Raw genomic sequence first — 24,911 nt, 5'->3', positions numbered from 1 at the left:
AGTATTGAGATTAAGTGTATCGGTAAAGTTATATTCGGAAAGAATAAACCAGTTTTATTAAGAAAGGATTTGTGTCGCTTAAGTTTCGTCGGAACGAAGTTACGGAAAAATCAATTAACAAACGGAGACGTAACATTATTATATTGTAAAACAATAACATGGTCTCTAATTACGTTAACGCGAACGTGACGGCAAAGTTAGTGATCGTAATGAAAATATATTAATATATACATAAAGTCTGAAAAAGCTCAGTTGCTCCAACAGTTACCAATTAAAATATTTATTCTTTGGTGGTTTGCCTAACCTCGTCCTTCATCGTTTATAAACATTTCGATGATACATTAATCTGTATTATCTAATATTTATACGTTATCGTAAGACAGCACTGAGAGCAATATAACTACATGTTACGCATGAAAAGGGACTGAGTAGGGAGAAGGGGGAGTCGGCTTGCTTATCAAATTGTTCGTTTATATGTAACTGCCATCGGACCAATAATCACTGTAACCAGAATTATTATTCTACCGAGATGCACTCGGGTTTCAAGTTATAACTTCCAATTATATGTGTGTGTGAGTGAAAGAAACGATAAACAGTCCAGGACACGACTCGTATCTTGTAACGGCCATGGGTCCAATGAACCTTCAGACTATTGAACTTTCTGCCCATATAGACGTTCCTTTAAAATTCCCCCTATCTCTCTCTCACACACACACTCCCATGTAAAGAAGAGCTATCTAAAGGCGCCAATAGGATCGACTACCAGCTATTTTGTCTACAGGAAACCAAATCCCTTTCACCTGATCGTATCATAAGTAAAGCTACAATATAACAGCATGACTTCAAAAGCTTATACTTTATCGATACTTTAGCGTAACGTTAATTTAATAACGAACGTTTATCCTTCCATAACTTTAAAAAAAAACGACAAATTAACATATAATTATTCTCTTTCCCTTTTACAGACTTACAACGCTAAAATCTGGGTTTTGATTCCCTATGGTTGACATAACAGATGGGCCAATGTGGTCTTGCTCTGTTACAACAAACAAACAATTTTCCGTAATAGAACACTACATAGCCAATAAAAGGAACGATACTTTTATTTGCAGAATATTTTTTATTGCGGTAATATCGTCATATAGGAGAACCTGAACATTTCTAATTTCGAAAATGGCAAGTTGCTCTGGTCAAATAAAAAACAAACAGATTTGCTTATTTGTTTTCTCGACGGCTAATTGTGCTAGCCGTCCATAATTCTGAAGTGATAGATTATAGGAAAGGTATTTATTCAACACTACCCAGTGACACTTTTGGGCTAATCTTCATCAACGAATAGTGGGATTGACTGTCACAGTATAACGCCTCCTTTGCTAAGAGAGAAAGTGTATTCGGCGACGGCTTTCGATCCCGCAAATTGCGTGTCAAGAACTCCAGCAGATATGCTACCATACAGAGACAATCCATTTAGATATTATTGACCACAAGTAAATCTTACTTTTTTTTTCTTTTTCAAAATACAATTTATTTTTTATATCTCTTTCTACTCTTAAATTCTTTACCTAGATTCGAACTAGAGTTGGGTCCATTTTCTTTAAATAATACATTTTAAATTTTAACTGTAGCATAATTAAACTAGAAAATTGTTAGTTCGTTCTTTTGTTAGAGCAAAGCCACATTGGACTATGTGCTGTGTGTCCACCGTAGGGAATCAAACCCGGAATTTTAGTATTGTAATTCCTTAGATTTGCCTATGCCTCATTGGGGGAAAGTAAATAGTTAAACTGAGGTTAAATTATTCATAGCTGTCTTTAGAAATCTTGCAGTACGTGAATAACATTTTAAAATGGCGTTTTAACTTTGTGATATGTGATTAATATCTTTTTTGGTTTTAGAAGTTATTATTATTAATATGATGACGTTAAAGATTTCCAAAAAATAAGTTCCTGAAATTATTATAAGACGTTGTGGTAAATCTACTTTACTGAGATTCAGGAACGCTTAAAAATTACATCTTAAATATTCTGAAAATTAGTTGCATACAGGTTTGAACGAATTTAGATATTTGAAAGTACAACAAATATATTTTTTTGCTTTTAGTTTTTCTATACCTCATTTTTGTCGTTTTAAACAATATTGCCATGTCTATATCGATATTTGTTAAATTCTCAAATTAACAAAGGAAAAGTTTAAGTTTTTATAGAGGCTTTTCTTTTATTGAAACTAAACTTAATAATATAGATAAACCTGATAAATCGAATAGCATTATTACTTTGAATAAAATGGAGTATAACATGGATAACGTTTTGCGTGATTCAACTAAGTTTGACAAACATCCTAATAAAAGTACAGAAGGCCCGGCATGGCCAGGTGGTTAGGGAGCTTGACTCGCAATCTGTCGTGGGGGCGTTATAATGTGACAGTCAATCCCACTATTCGTTGGTAAAACAGTAGACCAAGGGTTGGCGGTGGGTAGTGATGACTAGCTGCAGTCCCTCTAGTCTTACACTGCTAAATTTAGGTAAATTGTATCCAGCACAAATGACCTGAAGCATTGTTACAGAAAATTATGAGTGCAAGAAGGTATGCTCTACCATCACTATAAACCACAAAGCTGTGCTGCAACTAATGATTCCCAGACCTCTAGGGTAAGAGATTCTCCACATTTTGAATAACATAATAACTGAAGGACATCAAGGTGTTATTTGCACTTGCGCTAAAGTTCAATGACAGTTCTTCTGGCCACATTCAAGTCAACATTATCAATACTGGTGTGTGTCATCTCGAGAAATATTGGCCAAGGTAGAGCCAACGGAAAAATGATGGATTTCCTCTACAAAATATAGCCCTGGATATCACTGGTACACTCCTGGAGAATACTTGATAACGTGGGCTGATCCATAAGCACAGTCCATAGATGAAGTAATGATTCACTGAATAGCAAAATTTGGAGCATCAGAAGAAATCCACATGGATCCGAGTTGTGTAAAGATTTATTTGTTTTTTTTGCTAATATCATAAACAGAATTAGTTGATTGGATTTATTTGCAATTTTAACTTGTACCTTAAATGTTGTACCTGATCATGTCTCATTGTTAGAGATGAAACATTTTACAAGAATAATACTATTATCCCACAAATAGCTGTTTCAAAACTTCATATTTTTGTGTAGAGTAGTAGGTACATTGAATATGCATACTCCCCCCCCCCCTAAAACCTCCAGTCATATTGTTTAGTAAGAACATGTAATACAAAATACAAAGCATGTGCTTGCTTAGTTTGTTAATTTCTTGCCCAACCAACTGTGATGAATGCTTGTCATACATTATGATGGAATAAAGACTTAACAGAGGTCTACAGGCTGTTCAGAATGGAAATAATATTCCTTGTTGACAGATGTCCACAAGAATATATGGAGTGCTTAAGGTCTGCATTATTTGATGCACACATGGATTTTTCTCCTACAACAAGAAAGATGTGCATTTTTAAACTAAATGTATTCCTCCACATATAAACATAAAACTTTTTCGCTGAAAACATCAAACGTAGTTTATCAATTAAGTAGTCCTAACCTGTTGCAAGTAAGGATACATTGTTCCACCACAAGGAGGCTGCTGATATGAGTGAAGGAACATGCAAGCTAAGAGTGCCAAACAGATCAAGGATATTGGAGCACATACAAAAGAAAACTTGCTCATTCATAAGCAGAAGCCATATATTAACCAGATCACTTCAGGATATAAATTGCTGTTTGTTATAATAGTTCACTATATCTTTTTTTATCATGTTAATGAAAATTCAATCAGTTGCTACCAAAGTTGAAACATTATCATAATGGTTTTGTCTTGAACACCTTATTACAGGGTTTATGCAACAGTAAGACAAAATATTGTACTTTTTATAGTTATTTCTGTGTAGCTAGACTGATCTTCATATCGTTTAACAAACACGAGTAAAACCCATTAAGTACAGTATTAGTGTTGGCCGCTTATCAGTAATGGCTCACAGAAATAATACTGAACCACAAGGAACGTACTTTAACACCACATTGCATAAAAAGAGTAGAGACAAACGTCTTAAAAGTCATACATGATTAGGCTTCAATTCTTGACAACATATTAATTATAAAATTAAATTTCTCTCTACCTTGCAGCTTCCACTAGCTGTTTACTAAGTCACTGCCTTTGGAAGAACAGTTTAAGAGTGATAAGAAACTTCCACATTGGCAAAAATTGTGGACAGACTACTACCCCAGCTAATGACAATTCTAGAAAACACATGGATGACTAATACTTAGATAAAGGAAGCTTTCATAATTGCAACTGGCCAACTGAGAGAGTGGAAGTATCCTAACATAGCATTTAAGCAATGGAAAAATTTTAGAAAATGGCACAAAAATTATTGTAGTGCACAGAAACAGTTTTTAGAGTTGGTGGTGCACTTGTATTATGAACTATTGACAATTTCTATGCTTTAGATATAATATATTTACCACTGCTACAAAAGAAATAATCTTGAACCACAAACATCTTGGAACATTATACAGAATAAAAGTAGAGCCCAATGTATTAACAAATAAAATTGTGAACTACAGTGAATGCATGGCATAAGGAAAGTAAAAACCATCGTAGTTAGTCCTACTGCAATAAAAATAATCATGACCACAAGAAATTTAGTTTAACAAACTATAGCAAGAAGATAGTATAAGGACTGTGACAAGGAACTTCGTAACAACACACAGCATGAGAATGGTAAGGACCAATATATTTACCTCTGCTGAAGGTCATACTATTTTCTATAGCATGGTAAGCTTATCACATGTATCTTTACCAGCAAGGTTGCACATTCACCTTAGTTTACTAAGCCAATTAAAAAGACAGGCATTATCATAAGTGATTATAACATACTGGCCACACCATAATTTTTGTTTTTACAATTACTTTTGTAACAATGAGTCAATATTTATAACACAATCAGTTAACTGTAATAATATTTATTCAAGTTCTGTTTTTTCAACCAAACCACACTTTATTCAAAAACAATTATATCAGTACAAACAAAATAACGAAGTTTTGTCTATGATTACAATAGCAGAGAAATCTAAATACATAGACAATACAACAAAAAGCTGACACACTTCAACTCTACAAAATAGAAATAACACATAAATGACTAGATATTCCTTTTAAACACATGGAATGTATACTATTATAAAATGTTATTAAACAGAATTTTTCTCAATGACTGTGCTAAACAAAAGTTTTGGTTTAATGTATCCCATCTGTTAGTCCCTTAGTTGAATTTTTTATTCTACACAACTATCAGGTTCTAGTGCACATATCAGGAGCAAAGCCTAGTCTTTTTTTTCAGTTACTGTTTTTACAGTAACCACTGTTCAAAGAAAGATTCTAAATGACAGTAATGTCCTACAGCTTTCAGTTTGCCATTAAGCAATAAAATAAACGTTTTATGATTCTCAAATGAAGTTAAATACTGTCCAATAAACCTCCAAGCTTGGATTTCATTCTTACTTATTGATGTGAATAAATGTAAATTGCAGTCTAGTGTTTAGTACTGCTACATTGTTCTTTTACAGCCTAATGCTTAGAATTTAGTGTTTCATTTTTCAGTCCATTGTTTTGAACTTATACTGTTTTTGTTTTTTTACTTTACTATTTAATGCTTTTGATATATGTTTTATTTAATCTTTACTGTCTATAATTTAGAATCTCAGTTTATTTTACCTATACTATATCTTGTTTATACCTATAATTTTCTAATCTTTTACTGTTCAACCTTTTGATATATTTATTATATCTTGAATAAAATAAACTTTCCCTCATCACATTGATTATATCCTGTATTACATCATATTTTGTAGTACAAATATGGCATGAAAAATAGTAATAATAAAAATTACAGTATATTTCTTGTGTATAAGCAATAAAAGATAATACATTTCTTGTGCATAAACAACACCAGACAGAATAGTTATTGAGTATAAACAATACCAGACAGAATATTTCTTCAGTATAAACAATAACAATTTACTAATTATAGTAAACATAGCTGTTCAATATTGTTTAAAGACAATTTATAACTTTGCAACTGTAATTGCAAAAACCAAAGCATTTAATTTTTTTTCAAGTTAACATTTTCCTAAATTGAATATGTACTTCTGATAAATACTTACCTCCTCTCAGGAAAAGCTTTCTCGATTAATACTGCCCTCTAACAGTGCACACTTTTTGCCTCACCACTAGCCCTGTATCTTCCACTTCTTTTTTTGCATATCTGTATGCAAATGATCATGCAACAACCATCCACTAATAGGAGTGCAACACTACCACTATCATAACTAGCACACTCTCTAATAATGCACCTGTTAATCACTTCATGATTGGTCTTGACCAAATTAACCAATACATCGGAATTGGGGAGGACATGTGGGAAATGTCAGTTTAGGAAAATGTTAACTTCCGATATAATATGTTACCAATAAGAATACAATCCTCCTTTAGAAAGTGCCTAAAGAAAGACCATGAGGTGTGGTAAGGAATTAAAAACAACAAACCAGTGGGAGACTGCACCACTTCTGAGCCAGGTATACTCTTTGTCCTTCAGGAATGTATCACCAAAACATAAAGGGTGGAAACATGGAGGGGCCCCAAAAAATTTCAGCAGGAAAGGGAACTCCCAGGTGTTGAGTGGATAGGGCGTGACAGACCGTAAATGGGAGTTCAATCTCAATCAACACCTAGTGGTATCTGGAATTGTACATCAGGCCCACGGTAGGAAGAGGGTCCTCTACCTCTCACCTCAAAAATGGGTACTTGGAGGGAAGACGAGTTCCCTTACCAAGAACCCATCTCCACGTGCAAATTTCCAACACCTGATCCACCGGAAACCAACATCTAGCAGATGGTAGGAAGTATGGAGAGCTCAGGAGACATTCATCTCCGGTCCAAAACATGGAGGCATTGGGAACGTCATCCAGTTTGTGGTAGGAATAGGAAACCCAGCCTTATGCATGTGGAAATTCATGTGTCTTGTCCAGCTTCCAACCAACACCAAATTCACTGGGAACTGCAATATAGGAAGGAAGAGGGACCACAATTTGGGGTTGCATCTTCAGACTAAAACCTGGGGTCATTGGAAAATTATTGTCCAGTCTACAGTAGGAGGAGTGTACCAGCCATATACATGTGAGGACTTATGTGGCTGGACCTTCTCCAACCAACACCTGATCCACCAGGAACTGACATCTGGAGAATGGTAGGAAGGAGGAATGCCTCAGTCATAGGGGCAAACTGCAATATCTAAATAGACATGGCAGAGTGCTATAACCAACACCCGGCAGCTTCTGGAATTGCCCATCAGGTCCGCAGTAGAAAGGGTGTCACACCAATGACACTAGCAGAATGCCACCATCCAACTCAAACTGAATGGTATTATGTACCCTCAGGAGGAGATCCCAGCAACTTGGAACTAGTAAGTGGCAAGGACTTTCATACTCCACTCAAATAAAGGGAGGAAAGTGCATTGGAGAGTCCATAGGGCCACAGCACCAGATACAGTGTAATGGGTGATTGTGATACCCTATCTTGAAAAGCAGAGCTACCATGTTGATAGTGTCAATCAAAGAACATCTTGTGGTATCTGGAATTGTACATCAGGTCTGTGGTAGGGCAGTTATCCTTGTCTGCTTTACCTAGGTAAGTCCATGAGTGTACGGTCTAGAATGAACATATTTATGAAGCAAATAATATAACTACGATTGGTCCCATGGAACACTCCATCTCTAAGGTGTGAGTAACTCATGCGACATGTAATGATTTGTCACGTATGAATTGTTGACATCAATGCATAGATGACAATTGGACAAAGTCGATTAACCAACACCTGATGACATCTGGAATTGTGCATCAGGTCCACAGTAGGAAGAGCCTCATCGTTATAGTCATCTAGCATGATCACAGGATGGACAGTGCAGATTTGAGTCTAAGTACACCTGGTCAGGCACCACTCATCACAGAGCAGGATCCATAACCAATGAGGAAGAGGCCCCTGTAGAGGAAAAGAAACTGATCACTTACCAGTCACAAAGAAACAGAGGTGTGCAAAATGGCAACTGGAGGTAAGCAGAAAACAAAGAGCATGAAATGGCCACATGATGTAGGTAGTGAGATGTAAAGGTATGTGGTATAGTCCAAGTATCTGCACTGATGATGTCCTCCAAAGGAAGGTGGAAATGAGCAGCCAGGGACATGGTCAATGATGGATCTGGTGGGAAAAACGTCAAAAAAAGCAATGACCATCCAGTGAAAAGGAAGAATCCAGCAAGTGAAGAACCTGGTGAGTCCAACCCATAAGAGTAATTGGAGTAAATGGTAGGATTCCAATGCAAAAACAAATGGATGTGGGAATTATGGAAGGGAGCAGTGCATGGGTTCTGACTGGGAAAAGGAGGCAATCAGTATCTGAATGGTCATAAAGTTGGGAGATGGAGGGAAGGGAAAGAAAAGGAAACCTGATGAACATCAATTGCAAAAATGCCGGAACAATGGCAACCATCTGCCAATAATAATAGAAACAAGTAATTTAATGAAAGGTGTTATAACAAGCAAGACAACAAAGGTTCAAATGAAGGATGAACAAGAGCATGAAGGACAACATTGAGGTTCAAATATGGAAGAGAAGCATGAAGATGTTAGAGGGGCTGGCATGACAGTGTGGGAAACAAAGTGAGAGGAATGGGTAGTGACACCAACTGCCATCGTAGAAGTGGAAACCGTGTCTGAGCAGGCCAATATGGTGCCACCAACAGAACTCAACAAGAAGTGGTCAGAACTATTAAAAGGACACAAGGAAGAAGCCGAATAAAAGGATAAACATATAGGTAACAATCGGTCCAATTCTAGCTTAGAGCATCCACTTCATCTGCCTGTGGAGGAGGAAGAGGTGACCAAAAATGGGGAAGTTGTGTATTGAGAGGAGACACAAATGTGTTCGAAACAGAAACACCCCAATGAGCACACAAATCCTGAAATACGATGGAATCTAATGACCAATCTGTCAATAGAACCTTGTCAGGTCAGGATAATGGATCCACAACCAGATTCAGGTAACATGGAATATGACACTCCAGCAAAGTAATTTGATGACTGTGGGCCAAATAATGAAGATCCAAAGTTTGAAAACAAAGGTCCCACAACCGAGTACCTCCATGCCTGGTACCACCATTGAATTGTCTGAGTGAATCATCACCACCTGTCTCTGAAGAACCAGTTTGCTAAACAGCAAGAAGCTCCAAGATATGTAGAGCAGGTTCAGTAAGAGTCCACCATCCCAAAACCTCTGGGCAGTCAAGATACGCTCCCCAACCAGAAATGGAAGCATCCTTAAAAAGGTGAAAATCTGAAAGAGGAGAAGAAAGAGAAACCACCATGGTAGTATTGGTCCGATCCAGCCACTAGGCAAAGTCTGTCAGTAGTGGAGAGGGAAGGGCAAGAAAAGCATTCAAGTGATCCCAAACAAAGCTCCATTGGTCGATTAAAGTCCACTGAAGATGGTGCATGTGGGTCCGACCAGGAGGAATCAGGGCTTCAAGAGAAGCCCATGTCCCCAAAAGAGATAGAACCTCACGTGCAGTAGGAGAAGGTGAGGAAGAGACTTTGCAAATGAAATGATTCATATTTTTACTCAAGTGGAGAAGTGAATTGATAAACATACCAAGATGAACCAGAAATTGGATAGGTGTGAGGAATGTCTTCTCCACCTTGATGAACCAACCAATCCTGGCAGCTTCCCAAAGAAGAAACTGGGTATGGAAAGCAGAATCGGTCCGTGAGGATGCCAGCAGGAGTCAGTCATCCATGTAATGGTGGAAATGAAGGCCCTGGGAATGAAGCAGTCAAGCAAATGATCAGAGAACTCGATAGAACACATAGGGAGCCAAATGCCTAAAACTGAAATATCAGTATGCCGGGGAGATATTAATAAAGAAATATGCATCCAACACATTGACTTTCGTGATCCACAAACCTGGAAGGAAAACCCAATGAAGAGTTAAGTACAAGTCCATGGTAAACTTGGGAACAACAAGTAAGTGATTGAGAGATGATAAATCATTTACTGGGCATCAGAACCACAAACAGCCCTAAATAAAATTATAGATGAGAAGGATAAGGATCTCCTCATTTAATGGTACCCTTGAGAATTAAATTCTGAACAACCTTTGTTAAATGCTGGCATGAAGCTAGATCCTGAGGGTGGGGTGGGGTAAGGAAATTAGAATAAGAGATTCCAAACATTGTTGGAATCTAAATATGGGTAGTTGGCATGATGAAAAGCAAATGCATGATTGTCCAATGTGCAAGGGGGACGAGGCATATTGACCCCTGATCGCAACTGTTCCCCAAAAAACTAGCATGAACCTCAGTATCTGGTGAAGAAGAAAATACCAGATAATGACCCAATGATTCATCACCAACGAGGGCAGGGATAGAATTATAGGAAATAGAAGAAAACAACAAAATCAAACAAACCTGATTAATCAAGTCAACAAATGGAGGAAGAGGCCTGGGCAAGCCCCCCGATACAACATGCAACTGAGAAGCATATTCAGGAGGTGGAAAAAATGCTGTCTGAAGTCTCATCTTCCCTGTCAGACACCTCAGGTGGTTGTGAATGTTATAAGAAATTAGACAGTTCTCTCTAGATCATTGTAGTCATATCATCGACCAATAACTGTGGGACCGACTCTGAAGGTGTGGCCAGTAAATCTGCAGGTGCAGTAACAGCAGTGGGAGTTGTAACTACTTCAAACTGCATGTACATACTTACAAAGTATAATCTAAAAAAATCTGAACAAAATGAAACAAAAAGTATTGAGAAAAACAATGCACTAAATGAAAATATAACGAAAATCGTGAGCAAGAACAAACACATCTTAACAGTAAGATTGCCAATCGAGAAGTGATTAATAGGTGCATTATTAGAGAGGGCACTAATTACAATAGGGGTAGTGTCGCACTCCTATTTATGGAGGGTTGCTGCATGATCACTTGCACGAAGATACGCAGAAAGTAGGAGTTACAAGGCTAATGGTGAGTGAAAATTTTGCACTGATGGAGGCAGTACTAATCGAGAAAGCTTTTTGTGAGCTATCCTTTATGATACCATTCTAGTCCATTCCTGAAATAATTATTAAAAAGTGATTCAAAAACAAAAGTTAACTAATAGGAAAGAAGAGAGATTCAAATTACAATATGCTAAACACTTATTAGTATATAGCCTTTACTCGTCACAGTGAGATGTTTAGTTTAATTACAAAGGTTGGGTGTTTCAAGGCCATCAAGTTCAGCTTTCAATCAACCAAATTCCTATTGTAGTTACTTGCTAAATTTGATTAATATTATATTGGGTTAATATATTATTAGATATACATATCTAACATATAACATAAAATGGTATATGTGATGATTACTGAGAAATGATATCAAACACATTTTATTTTAAAAACTCATAAAATCATTAATTCTTGAAATATCATCATTATTTGTACACCAACAGAAGCATTTGGAGAGAGAGAGATGTTAACATTTGGTCATATTGAGCACAAGTAAAGGTTTTATAGCAACATCATATAAACAGATTACAGATACATAAAACCGAATCTTAATTAGAAATATACATAACTATTAAACTTACATTAAACTTTAAGGCTCCTGAAGGAATGGTCTAGTTACAAATTAATTTCCAAGTAAATCAGTTCCAAATGCTGTGTTGTTGTTTTTTGTATTATTTCTAACTAAAGTCCATTCAATTAAGATAGTTTTCTGTTGACCAAGAAGATACAAAGTACAAAACTGTTGATTAATTCTGGTTTCTAATGTGGGAAGATATATTTCATGTTACAAAGTAAAAAGTTATATAAGAGACCCTTTGAAATCCAGTATCAAACAACACCCATGTATATAAACTTTTCATTATTCCATTTTTGTATATATTCCATGAAGTAGCAGTAACAGATGACAGCAAGCATAATGACCTTGAGATGATCACCAAGTTTCTGCCCAGGGAATCATCTTTAATCTTCATTTTGTAATTATTTTTGTAAAATATTACTTCATTTGATAAAAGAAGGTGCATTTAGCACTAAGAGAAAGTGAGGAAACTAAATAAGAACAACAACAGACATCAAACTATCATTTTAAACTAAGCATTCTTGTCAGAAACCACAATTTCTTATTAAGTGTGAGAATTAAAAAAAAAACTACAACAAATACACTTCTGAAACACAAGTAACAGAAGTGTACTTATGGGGTACTTTATAGAAAATAGGATGTCTTTACTATATATATGTACACAAATACAAAATGTGGTAAATATGATACCCTATAAACTAAGGGCTTTCATACCATTGATCTTTCTTCTTCAGGGGCAAACTTGTTTTAATATTTCACCCAATTAACAAATTACTCATATTAAAATAAAAATCAATACTTTCTCTTTTCACTTATGACAAGTAAAATTGAACTTTTATTTTTAGCTGGGATCATTAATTACTTTACTAACAATTCAATAGATTTTATTACATGAAATAATGATAAATTTTGGAAATAGGCTCATAACGTTAGGAAAATGGCAAACACAAAAGCACGCCCCTCCAATTCTGTAATATTGAGTTTTTGAGATGAATTAAATCAGTGTAGTTTGTTGTTTACACACGTTAATAATTGCTTTGTTTAATAAGTAAGAAATATTTTAAACTGCAAAGCTAACTGAAAATAAAACAACAATATTTAAGATAAACAAAAAAGTTTCCACTGCAGAAGACAAAATTTACATGGTTAAACAAAAGCCTTTGCACATAACACAACAAAAATCCTCAGAGTGATTATCATGCTAAGGTTTTCTCACTTCCTCTAATGTTGCTAAAATGAGTTAAAAGAGACTAGAACAATGCAACATCAGCTAAAAAACAAAACGTCTCTTAGTAGTAGAGTGTGTTTCTAATCACATAAATTATCAATGTGTAACATTAAATTTGACTAGACTTTACTCATCTGGTGTGTCTACTAATGTAGTTTAGTATAAATCATCAACTTTGCACATCAAATTAAATACATGCACACAGATACAAAAAAGGTGAACAAGTAATTTAAAAATGGAACAAGACTCCATAACTTTGAACATGAATAAACGACTAGAAGTATATAACATGAAAAAGGCAATATTCTTTAAAAACAACACACTCAAACATCAACATCTATCGCTTTGCTATGTTATTCTTTAAACTTAGCTTAAATGTAAGAGCATGTTGCTAGTTCTTAATGTTTTTTTTACAGAATAGTCATAAAGTTATGGATTACTAAAAACCTGGTCATCAGTGTAAGTCAAAACATGTTTTAATGGCATGAAAATTAGACAAACATATTGGTTGTAGGTGTACATCATACACAATGTATCATTTCTTCACCTAAACAAGCAGGTAACAAACTACTTAATGGTGTATCTAAAGATCAAGTTTTGAACAATTGGCTGCACATATAATATGACAACAATTCCAAATGTCATGTTTTATACAATTCAGAATCAAGCTACCATTAGTAGCATTACTGCATTCAAAACTGTGGCCTTAACATTTATAATAACTTTAAAATTTATCAATGCATTAATGTATAAAATTTCAATATGTTTAACATATTTTAGGACGACAAATATAAATGTTGTGGTAAATGTGCAGAAGTGGAAAATATGCATAACTTAAGTCTGTGAAACAATTCTGTATTTGCCAGGTAACATGCATAATTACCATTGGATAATGTGCACATCAACCAGTTAATTTGCAAAACTTCATTATTCAATGAGGAATATGCACATTCTCAAATCACTCTGGTTAATATGCATAAAGACTGGTAAATATGGACATTTCATCATTCACCATCACACATACTATTTCATTTGTCATCCTAAGATTTTTAATATATATATTCAGTTTTTAAAATTGGTTACTGAATAAAAAAAATGATTGAGTAAAATTAATAGTTAGCTTCTCACAGAATGTCAGAAAACAAAAGTTTGTGGTTTATAACACTATATCTATAAAGTAAAGATGCAGGAATTTCTTATATATACATTTTATGTGAGTATTGAATCACATTAAACCTTCAATCTTTTACTGATCGAGGGAGTTGCTGAAAGACAAATCAAACTTTTATTCTCTGAAGCACACTAAACATTAAAACATTTAAGTGAAGGGAAAAAGCAGAATTTGTTGGTATATATATATATATATATATGTACCTAATTATACTAAACCTTGAAACGTCTAGTGAAAGAAAAAGGCAGGAATTACTGATATATAGATGAAGTTTTTATATATTACCTCACACTAACTGTGCAACTTATACTGAAAATAAATTAAGAAATATCTGACAGATAAATGAAATGTATATATATAATGTGTCAATACTCAGACTCAAGACCAGTTCAATCATGAGGCTTGACTTATAAGACAATGTAAAAATAAAAACTTAAAATATCTTTTAAAAAAAAAAGATTTTCAAAAGAGAAAAATATACATGAAAAAAAAAATACACATACATACTGGAAATATAAACATTCAATAACATAAGTAAATTCACAATATAGTGATCAGTAATAAATAAATATCAGAAGATAATTGTATTTTTAATGTGAGATTATAGATATCAACAAAAAGTTTCTTTTCCTAATACATTCAACTCTCAAAATTTAAAAGCTGTGTCACAAAATACACAACTGTTGTACAAGGTTAAACATACAAAATACCCATAATCAAGGAGGAAGCAGTAAGATGGCTGAAAAGACAGGCACTCAGTGTCATGTCTTCCCAAAGAGCAAAGTGGACAGTGGGTATATAAAAGAAATTCTTCCTCTTATGCAACCCTTATGACAAAGTGTCCTTCTGTGTTAACCGGATAGTTTCGAATTGGGTATCACCTCCATCCTAAAGATTAAGAAAGAAAACATTATGTTCTAGCTCTGGTTTACAAATATCTGTGAAAACAAAACTCTTTAATACAAAAAATTATAAGCCAAATAATAACTAGTTTCCATTCTTGTAAATATATCTCATAATATTTTTAGGCAAGTTACAAAGCCACATATTTTGTGTTTTACAATATCCAACTTTTAATTAATATATAGCTCTCGAATGTATATCGAATTATTTAAAGTTCATGAATTGAAAATCAATTGACTATTATTGCAAAAGAGTAATAAGATGAATATATAGAAATCCAAACAAAATATTGATTTAATATACTTCAGACATCCTGATTCTCTGCTGTACATACAAATACATAATCTATTACAACAATATTATAATAAGGCTTGTAAGTGTACCCACTTAATATAAAATAGTTTAGTTTCTGATGACATCTTGTGAATTCAATCTACTTGCTATCTTAGATAAACAAAAGTTAATGTACAAAACTAACTCCTGAACAAAAGTGATGACATACCTATGGACTCTTAAAGGGCAAATTTCAGGAGGTATATACATAATTCATGACATTAAATACAAAGTTTAATTTCCATAAAAGCCAAAAAGCATAGTTAAGTGAAATATTAAAAGTTATCAAGTATAGATTTCATCTTAGTGTTAATGGTCTGTAACACTGGGAAGATATCACGTTTGTTTGTTTTGAATTTCGCGCAAAGCTACACGAGGGCTATCTGCGCTAGCCATACCTAATTTAGCAGTGTAAGACTAAAGGGAAGGCAGCTAGTCATCACCACCCACCGCCAACTCTTGGGCTACTCTTTTACCAACGAATAGTGGGATTGACCATCACATTATAACAACTCCACAGCTAAAAGGGCGAGCATGTTTGGTGCGATGGAGATTCGAACCCGCGGCCCGCAAATTGCAAGTCGAGCGCCCTAACCACCTGACCATGCCGGGCCAGAAGACATCAAGTACTAGCTGCAGAAAACAAATAAATCAGCTCTGGGAAAACGTCATAATTAATAGTCTGGAAGTATATCTGAAGAAAAGTATTAATTTATTATAGTATTTAAGAAAAAGATAAATTAAACTAGCTTATGATGCTGCAAAGAAAAGAAATAATCCTAAATATATAGGTGTACAAAGAAGGAGAACATGTGTTATTGTTAGAATATGTTTGGGAAAGGAATGCTTGACAATCGAAAGTGATGCAAAATTAGTTATGCCATGAGACAAAATGCGACTAATACATGCCACATATAAGCTGGACTATACAAAGAAACAAAAACATAGAAAAGTTATATAAATTATAAACAAATAAATACAGAAAAAAAATGCTGAAATATCCATATCTCGAAAATTGTAGACACAGGATCAATCACAGAAGGAGAAGGGTCTTGTCTCATACAAAAACTGTTTTGATACACACTACAATGTCACACAAAATGACCGACCATATCCTGGCTTGCCAAGTTTTGTCTTTGTTGAAAAGCTCACCATTTTCCCATCTACTGACCATCAAAGATACTCATTTTTTAGTTAACTGATTCTGTTATATAAAGCAGTTATTAAAATTTCACCATACATTCTTTCATGCATGTGTTCCCTAACTGCTCTTCCTATTTCTTTAATACAGCCTGGAGTTAAGAACGATCCTGAGTGGTTTCTTAGTTCAATACATTTTATACATGAATCTAACAAAATCATGATGAACTGAACATCTGCTGGTGTGATTACTACTGTCAGTTTTTATCTTATATTAAAAATTATTTGTTATACTATGCCACCAACATTATCATTAATGTCAACTTATCAAATCAAACCTCAAAATTTATCTATCATAGAGAAAGACATTACCTCTTTCAGAAAACAAAAAAAATCTCTAAGCACTTTCTGTTGCAGCACATACAACACAGCCACTTTCTTTATACTTATGCAATTAATAACTTCTAATAACACCTCAGGAGTACATTATTCAAACACTCAATATTATTATTATTAATTATTCTATTAATTTTTTTTCATTAGTTAATCACCTCAACTTATAAATGTTAACCTTAAACTGTAACTCATTATTTAACAATTATCAAAACTGTACCTAAAATCTTTTAATAAGTTTAGTGGCAAATAAAAACAAACATACAGATGTATATAAGCTATATTTTTCTTAAAATGAACTAAAATTTCATTTAGAGACTTGAAATTCATATTTTGATAAATAGTTCCAATATTCACCATATACCTTAACTGATTTAAGTTCCTAACATTTCTTGTGAACAAAAAAAACTGTAAGCAAATACATGTATATTATCACTTATTACAATCTTTGTTTAATTTATTTGAGGTGAATATAATATATCAACTACGGTTTCTATAATAATTGACAAGAGCTGTCTGACCACAAATTGAAGACATTGTTAGAATGCATATTAGTTATATAGCATAATATTGGCACTGTAGTGCAGTAATAACAAAATAGAAGCTGATTTGATTTTTGAATGAAAAACTTCATTATTTTAACAAGAGGAATATATTATCTCATGTCAAAGTTTTCATATGATACTTGATGGGATAAATATTATGCACTTTGTTATACGCTATGTAAAAGATTTATTCAAGTAAAACAGGCGTAAACAGATTAATAATTCTGCTCTCTTACCTTACTGTTGCCTATTCGAATGGCTCGGAATTTTCCTAAAAGCCCATTTCCCTTATTAGTAAATGCAACACTGTCATACTGTTCTTCTTCTTCATCATCAATAGCACAACTTTCTGCTGATGGAAGCTCACCTTCCTTGGATGAACTTGACTGTACCAATTTCATATACTTATATTCAAGCCTTAACAAGAAAATAAAAGAACAGCATGTGACATACAATGACCAGTGAAATGCAACAGATACACTATATGAGTAACAAAGAACGAAACATTCTGAGGTTTTCCATCATCAGATGACATAACATATCAAAACTTGTGACTCTTCAGAGACTAGTAATTAAATGAATGATCATAGGAAATTCATGTTGATGACATTATTCTCTTTCCCTTCATCTAGAATCTAGCAGCACAAAGATACATTTTAACTGTACTTTAAGTCAAAGTCAAATGAAATATTTCTTAATAACTCCTACAAACAAGTGAAATAGATACGAAATATTCAGAAACAAAAAGATTAAAACACCTGTTCCATTTGCAAATGCAAATTTAAGTATATCTACACATTTATATACAAAACGAGATGATACTTCTATTGATATGGTTTGTAAAGCCTGTACGATTATTTAAGTTTAAATGTTCATTAGTTTTAATTTTTTATCATTAGTCAATACTTATCAATTATTTTTTCCAATGTTTTAGCTGCCAGTTTGCTGCTATCTGCAGGATAACCCTGAAAGAGTGTGTATATGATAGCAAGAACTAGGATTTAAACCTTGTTTCAAAAAAGTAAAAAAATAAAAAAGACGTGTGCTATGCACTTGTCTAATTTCTCACTCTATTGGGACTTCTACTAATCATGAATATTTTCAGAAGGGTATCTATGTTTTGTAGACTTCTGTTCTAGGTTAGCTGGATTTATTTTGTCTTTATTATTTTTCATGTGTATAAAGTTTATGACCAATTATATTAACATTATTTGTATTAATTATGTTATCTGCTTCTTTGACATGTTGGCTGGTTGGTTGATTGATTGCTGGAGTAGAGGACAGTAACTTCTGAGCCTTGGGAAAAGAAACGTTGTTAACAGTTTTTAAATGCTGTACCTCTTTCTTCTTCACCCACTTAGGACAAGAATGAAAGTAAGAGGGATGGGAACCATTACAGCTAACGCAGTGAGGGTCCAGTTGACACTCACAGGAATCAAGGTCTTTGCCACCAAAAGGAGTACACATCACAGAACCACGACAAGATGCCTTTGAATGACTGAATTGCTAATAATGAAAACACCGAAGAGGGTTAGGAATATATGGCCATACCTTACAATGAAGATAACCTGCCTTGATAGAGACAGGCAGAGTTGGAGATATAAATGTCAAAATGAGAACATTGGTAGGCAGCATAATTCCATCTTTACGAATAGAAATACGTCGCATTCTAGAAACTTCTTGGCAGGAGAAATCAGTGAGGATCTCCAACTCATGGATGTTCTTCAAATTCCTCTCAACAACTCCTCGTGAGGAATTCAAAGTAGCATGGAGAGTAACCACAATGGGTATATACCCCATGGCCTTAGAATTCAGGAGGAGTTTGGTATGTTTTGGTGTTGATGTTTCCACCAAGATGTCCACAAAACGTAGCTTCTTGACAGACTTTGGAGAGCCAGCAAGCCCCTCTAATCCCTTTGAATAAAAAAGGGAGACATTTGTCCTGAAGGTTTTTCTGACAATGAGCTGAGTTTTTACTATTATATCGTTTTGAGAATTTGGGGGATCCATAATAAAAGAAGAATGGTTCAGTGCTCACTGACCCCACCCACCATGGAGTCCCACGAGGGGCTGCACTACAATACAAACGATGACACTGCAACAATGCCAGGGTTTCACGAGCACTATACCCAAACACCAGCACCAGACACAATTTCCACAAAACCCGTTGCTAATGCCCAACACCGGGACAATCATATTCCCTGATGTCAAAGGTCTTTCAGAAAACATTCAAAGGATTTGAAAATAGCATAAAGTCAGAACAATCTTTAAAAGTCAAAACACAATACCATCACAATTAGTGTATACCAAACACCTAAAGATTTATAGGACAGCAAAAAATATTGTATACAACCATGTCAATGTGGTCTCCAATAAATATCGGAAAAATAGAAGCAAAATACTAACAAATGTCAGGATTTAAAAGCATAACAGACAGAGCACTGTAATATCTGCAATGATAACCCATCACGTCAGAGTAGATCACATGATTAAGTGAATTAATACTTAAACAAAGAGATATAAACCACACACACAAGACAAAGAAAAATAACACATTCATCCAACATAATATAGAATCCAGCTAAACCTAAACATACATCTTGAAAACATCCAGCTTAGTTAGTTACGTCATGCCTCAATGGGATGATAATTTGAGTGAGTTGATATCACACCTGCCTTTCTAACAAGAAGACTCAAGTTCAAATCCAGGCTCTTGCCCCCATACAGAGGATTTCACAGTTAGTGCTTTTGGTTTATGGATTAATTCCTTTTAATTCAGTCATCTAATTAAGTTTCTCATCTTGCTCTACACTTGGCACTTTTACTCTTTTCGATTAGATTGAATCAGTATTAATACTTCCTACACATATAAATGTTATATAGATGTGTACACAGGGGTATTTCAAGATATTTCCCATCATACTTCAAATGAATAATAATTTATCTAACACTGAGCCTTTTCTTTTAACATCTTGTAGTCTATTGTACGCTGTAGATAAATAAGGAAAAAACAACAATAACCACATGGAAAGATGGATAAATAAATAAGCAGAGAGACAGATATATTATCTTACAGCTGTATGTATTTTGTATTTGTAAAAATTAAGTTACCAAATAAAATAAGGAAACTGCAATTTTATGATGTGTATAGAAATTGATTACCTGTGTACTAAAGAAGCACTTTAATAACAACATGTAGTATTCACTTACTTTCTGTTCTTCTTCCAGAAATAGAGTACCATGGTTGACAATAAAATCCCTAGAGCAATTGTTATACCAATAATAACCTGTAGTTCCTTAGGAATAGCAGAACAAGGCTGTGTTCGTGTCAAAGTGGTCCCTACTCCATTTCGAGATATGCAGCCTTGAGGAGATATGTAGTGTAGGGTTTGTACTCCATGCAAACACTCTCCTTTCACTACCTGTTTGTTTCAACACTTCGATTAAAACATATGTACATCCACTTTATACTTATTGTCATAATGCATGCAGAGATTAATAACTGATTTTTGTCACACACATATATATATATGACTTCCAAAAATAAATAATCATTTGAGCATATCTGCATCACAACTTTAATAAAAGTGTTATTTCACTGTTGTATCTTACGTCAACAACTACACTTCATAACAAAATTGTGCATAATTGCACTCCATTACAGAAGCATGCAATGTTAAAGACTGCTTGTATTAAGATATACCAAGACATTCTAAAAAGCAAATGATCAGTTAAGAACAATACTAATATTTAAATGAAAAATATTTATATGCTGAATAGAACTTGTTAAATTACAGCTTCTGTCTAAGAATTCATGATTTCTTTATACAGAAACTTTGTTTGCCTTTGGCTTAGATTAAGAAAAGTAACTTGAATGGACAACTTGCCAAAGCATGTTCCAATAAGCTTGTTCTAAATAGTGTCCTTAAATTTAATGTTCTTTCACAGTGCCTGCAGCCATCTCATGGCAGATCCAATATAATCTCATCTGCACCAAGGACAAATAAACTGATAAACCACATTTGATGATATTGGTGGAAAGATCCTGACTTTTGTTGAAAAAATAATTATAAAATACAGCAAACAACATTATGGTTTAAAAATACATCTTAATTATAATATGCAGGTACACTATGAATGAGAGTGCACAGTACATGTTTACCAAAATGATGGTAAAGTTATAAAAATGTAGCATTTAATAACTTTATACATTATTATTTTATCAACTTTTGCTTGTTCAAAATTGGCATAAATTATTGTATCTATCAAACAGACAGAAAAACCATTACTGCATAAGACTCTTTATGTATTATCAAGCAATGTTACAAAAAATTCACATGTGTTTGAGAGTATATTAACCCAATGAATTAAGATCTTAAGTCATTAGCATACTTGTCGAGGTTGTTTTTGTTGGAAATGGGGTTAATTTGGTTAAGTAAAAGTGTTTCAAGAACTGCATTGAAAGTTTTCCAGTCCACTTTATTGTAATTATATACTGGTGAGAGGTTAATGCTTGAATCCTGTTTGCTGATTTGTATAGTAAAGGAGATAGAAAAGTGGTCTCTAGCTATGTTGGGGTGAACCTTGAAGTTCTGGGAAAAAGAAAGAGGGGGTAGGAATTATAACGAGGTCAAGTATGTCATAATTATCTGTGGCTGCATGATAATGTGTTAATAACGTGAATGTTATTGTTTTTGAGTAGGTGTGAAGGCTGGAGCCTTTGGAATTGTTCCGGTAACTGTGAAAATCAGTGGGTGGAGCATTAAAGTCTCCAACTGAAATGGGTGCAGGCTGTCTTAAGTAGTTTTGTAAAAAGTTATTGTTGATTAGTTTGCTGGGAGAACAATACATGGCTAAGACAGAAATGGTTTGGCTGTTATTAATCCAGATGTTGCAATAAATGCTTTCATTAATGATTGAATAAATGTCTGATTCAATCTCAATATAGTGAGTTATGCTTTGTTTAAAGAAGATAGCAATGCCACTGTTTTCATTACTTTTAGATCATGTATATAATTTAAAGCCGGGAATATTAATGTTAGTTCCTTTTTTGGCTAAAGTTTCAGATATTATGACAATGACAGCTTTGGGAACTAGTTTTATTCTGTTAGGTTAATTAGCTTGGGTGAAACAATTTGTTCCAAATCTTGTCACATATGGCAACATTAAACAGGAAATGTCTGTTCAAACAGTGCACTTAAAGAGATAGATCATGATTTGCCAAAGCATACATACAGGGTACTGGCACCATCCAGTGGGTTTCTTCCTTTCTCAATTGTGTATCGTGATATCCTATTGGCTGGCTTCTCCTGAGTACCAAGAATAATACCCAATAAAAAATGTACTTTTATGTACATTATGCTGATGTAAATATTTGTGTGCTGTGCTCCTGGTTTAAGAAAGGTAGGTGTTGTAAATTTTTTCATCATTTTATTGATGATATACAAGTGTGAAGCGTTTTTATCATGCAGAAATAGACATTAGAGAACAGTTATATATAGCCTATGTGGCATGACAGAAAGGCCTTAACGATTAATTTTTTTGATCAAATGTTGCTACAGTTTTCTTCTTGGTTCTGCTTCATTGAGAACACTATCATAATAATTTGGGTAGCCTAATAAATCAGCATGCACACATGCAGCAAAAATCTATTATTTTTTATTGCTAGAGATTTGTAGCTTACATTATTATAGCCTATTCTCCATTTTTATGGAAAATGAATTTGTAATTATTATAAATACAAAAGCTTCATTCATACTAATGCACAATAAATTATTTTCCAAAGTTTAAAATCAGTTGTATGTGTATGGGGTGGGATGCACAATGCTGAAGGTTGGCCTACTTGTAGGGTAGCTAGTACCCATGCACTGACCCTGCGTAGTCAGAGAAAGCAAAAATAATATAAAGGAAATCTATTGATAAATTGATTTAAGATTTTAAGTAGTTACTTAGTGTAAGAAATAGGTGTTTGAAATGAGTAAATAGCCTGTTTTAGAAAATTAAAAGCTATACTTTAAGGTGTATTCATTATTGGTGCAGTCTATTAGAATAAAGATAAATAACTTGTTAATGCGTGACAATAATTCTGATACTTGAAAATATAAGTCTTAATGAACATCCTTCCTTGAACACTTAGGAAATCCATAGAAAATCTGTGGATAACTTTCTGATGGTCTAATATCAAAATATTGTGTCTGAGTTGATAAATAATCTTTTTTTTTTAATTTCATAAATATATTTACAACTTAGTTAAAAAATGTTATTTACTTTACTCAGACAGTCCATATTATCAAAAATTTCAATACTTTGTAAGATTTATCCATAACAATGGTATTATGTTTGCTAAGATTATTTAAAGCTAATATTTCTTTATTACTTACATTTGGAGACTGATAAGCTGAATTATAATTACTGAAAGAAGTTAAACCTATTCTATCTGAATTATGATATTACTAAAACTCTTCAAAGTCTGACCAACTAGTTTGTTTCATAGAAATCATTTATAATAATATAACGATAAGAAGATTATAATAATGTTTAACTTTGTAATGTGTGACTAATAGCATTTTTTGATGTTACAATTCATTATCTACTTGAGATTTCCATCTACTTGGATAGAATCTAGAGAATTTTTCAGTAATATTATACATCAAGTATGTGGAATAGCTTCATCTAGTTTCACTTACTTTGATTAAAATTATTAGTGTCTACTTTTAGGTAAAGAAACATTAGCATTAAAACATCTTGGTAAAATAATAGAACTGTTATAACTAAATCTTATAAAGGGGTCTGGATAGCATGGACTCTGAGAAAAGGAAACAACACTTTGAATGACTCTAAATTTGTTATATTTAATGATATTAAGAGACTTCTAAAGAAGAATTGTTTTCCTATCTATTCAATAAATAGAATAATATATGACCATTTAACTCTCCATTAGTCACATTGTAAAATACAGCATGTGGTTGTCTGTTCCCAATGTGGTATTTAACCCTTTCACTGTGGCTGGGACATATATTTCACAGTGCACTGAGAAATATACGTCCCAGCCGCAGTGAAAGGGTTAGCTCAATTAAATGGCTCGAACTTTTATAATATGTTTTTCATTCAAACCCTTATTTGTAGGCAAAATAGAATAATGAAAGCCTTAGATAATGGTTTACGATACTAAAATGTATTGCAGTCGTGCTAAGTCCTTTTCTAGCCATCTGTATAAAATAAGTGGCAATATGAAGATGTACAAGAAGTAATTAGATATCATCTGAAACAAACAATTAAACAGAGAAATGCCAGAAAAGATATAGAATAAAGAGATATCTTTTAGCCATAAACAAAGAAAAACACACAAAATCAAGTACATTAAAATCATAGAAAAATAAACTACCTTGCAAAAAATTATAACCTAGTAGTCGTGTGGGATTAAAATGATCCCAATCTAAAACTTTGAAAAACCTTCAAATGCAGAACACTGATGAAGACTGCAACATGGA

At 33.7% G+C, this 24,911-nt stretch overlaps 1 protein-coding gene across 1 annotated transcript in view; it reads right to left on the bottom strand.

The window, feature by feature from the left end:
* Window positions 1–5,308: 5,308 nt before the first annotated feature.
* Window positions 5,309–24,911, bottom strand: part of LOC106470110 (UPF0577 protein KIAA1324-like homolog) — a 94,249-nt gene continuing 74,646 nt past the window's right edge. The window contains exons 19-21 of the mRNA XM_022398679.1: window positions 20,632–20,843; window positions 17,658–17,838; window positions 5,309–14,995 (exon numbers count right to left, since the gene is read on the bottom strand). Coding sequence (XP_022254387.1) covers window positions 14,936–14,995; window positions 17,658–17,838; window positions 20,632–20,843 — 453 coding nt within the window. The 3' untranslated portion in view covers window positions 5,309–14,935. The remainder of the gene's footprint in view (window positions 14,996–17,657; window positions 17,839–20,631; window positions 20,844–24,911) is intronic.

This window comes from Limulus polyphemus, unplaced genomic scaffold, assembly GCF_000517525.1.
Source record: "Limulus polyphemus unplaced genomic scaffold, Limulus_polyphemus-2.1.2 Scaffold3827, whole genome shotgun sequence".
Taxonomy (NCBI): Eukaryota; Metazoa; Arthropoda; class Merostomata; order Xiphosura; family Limulidae; genus Limulus; species Limulus polyphemus.
The sequence above is the reverse complement of the archived record's forward strand: the minus strand, read 5'-3'. Positions and strand labels throughout refer to the sequence as shown.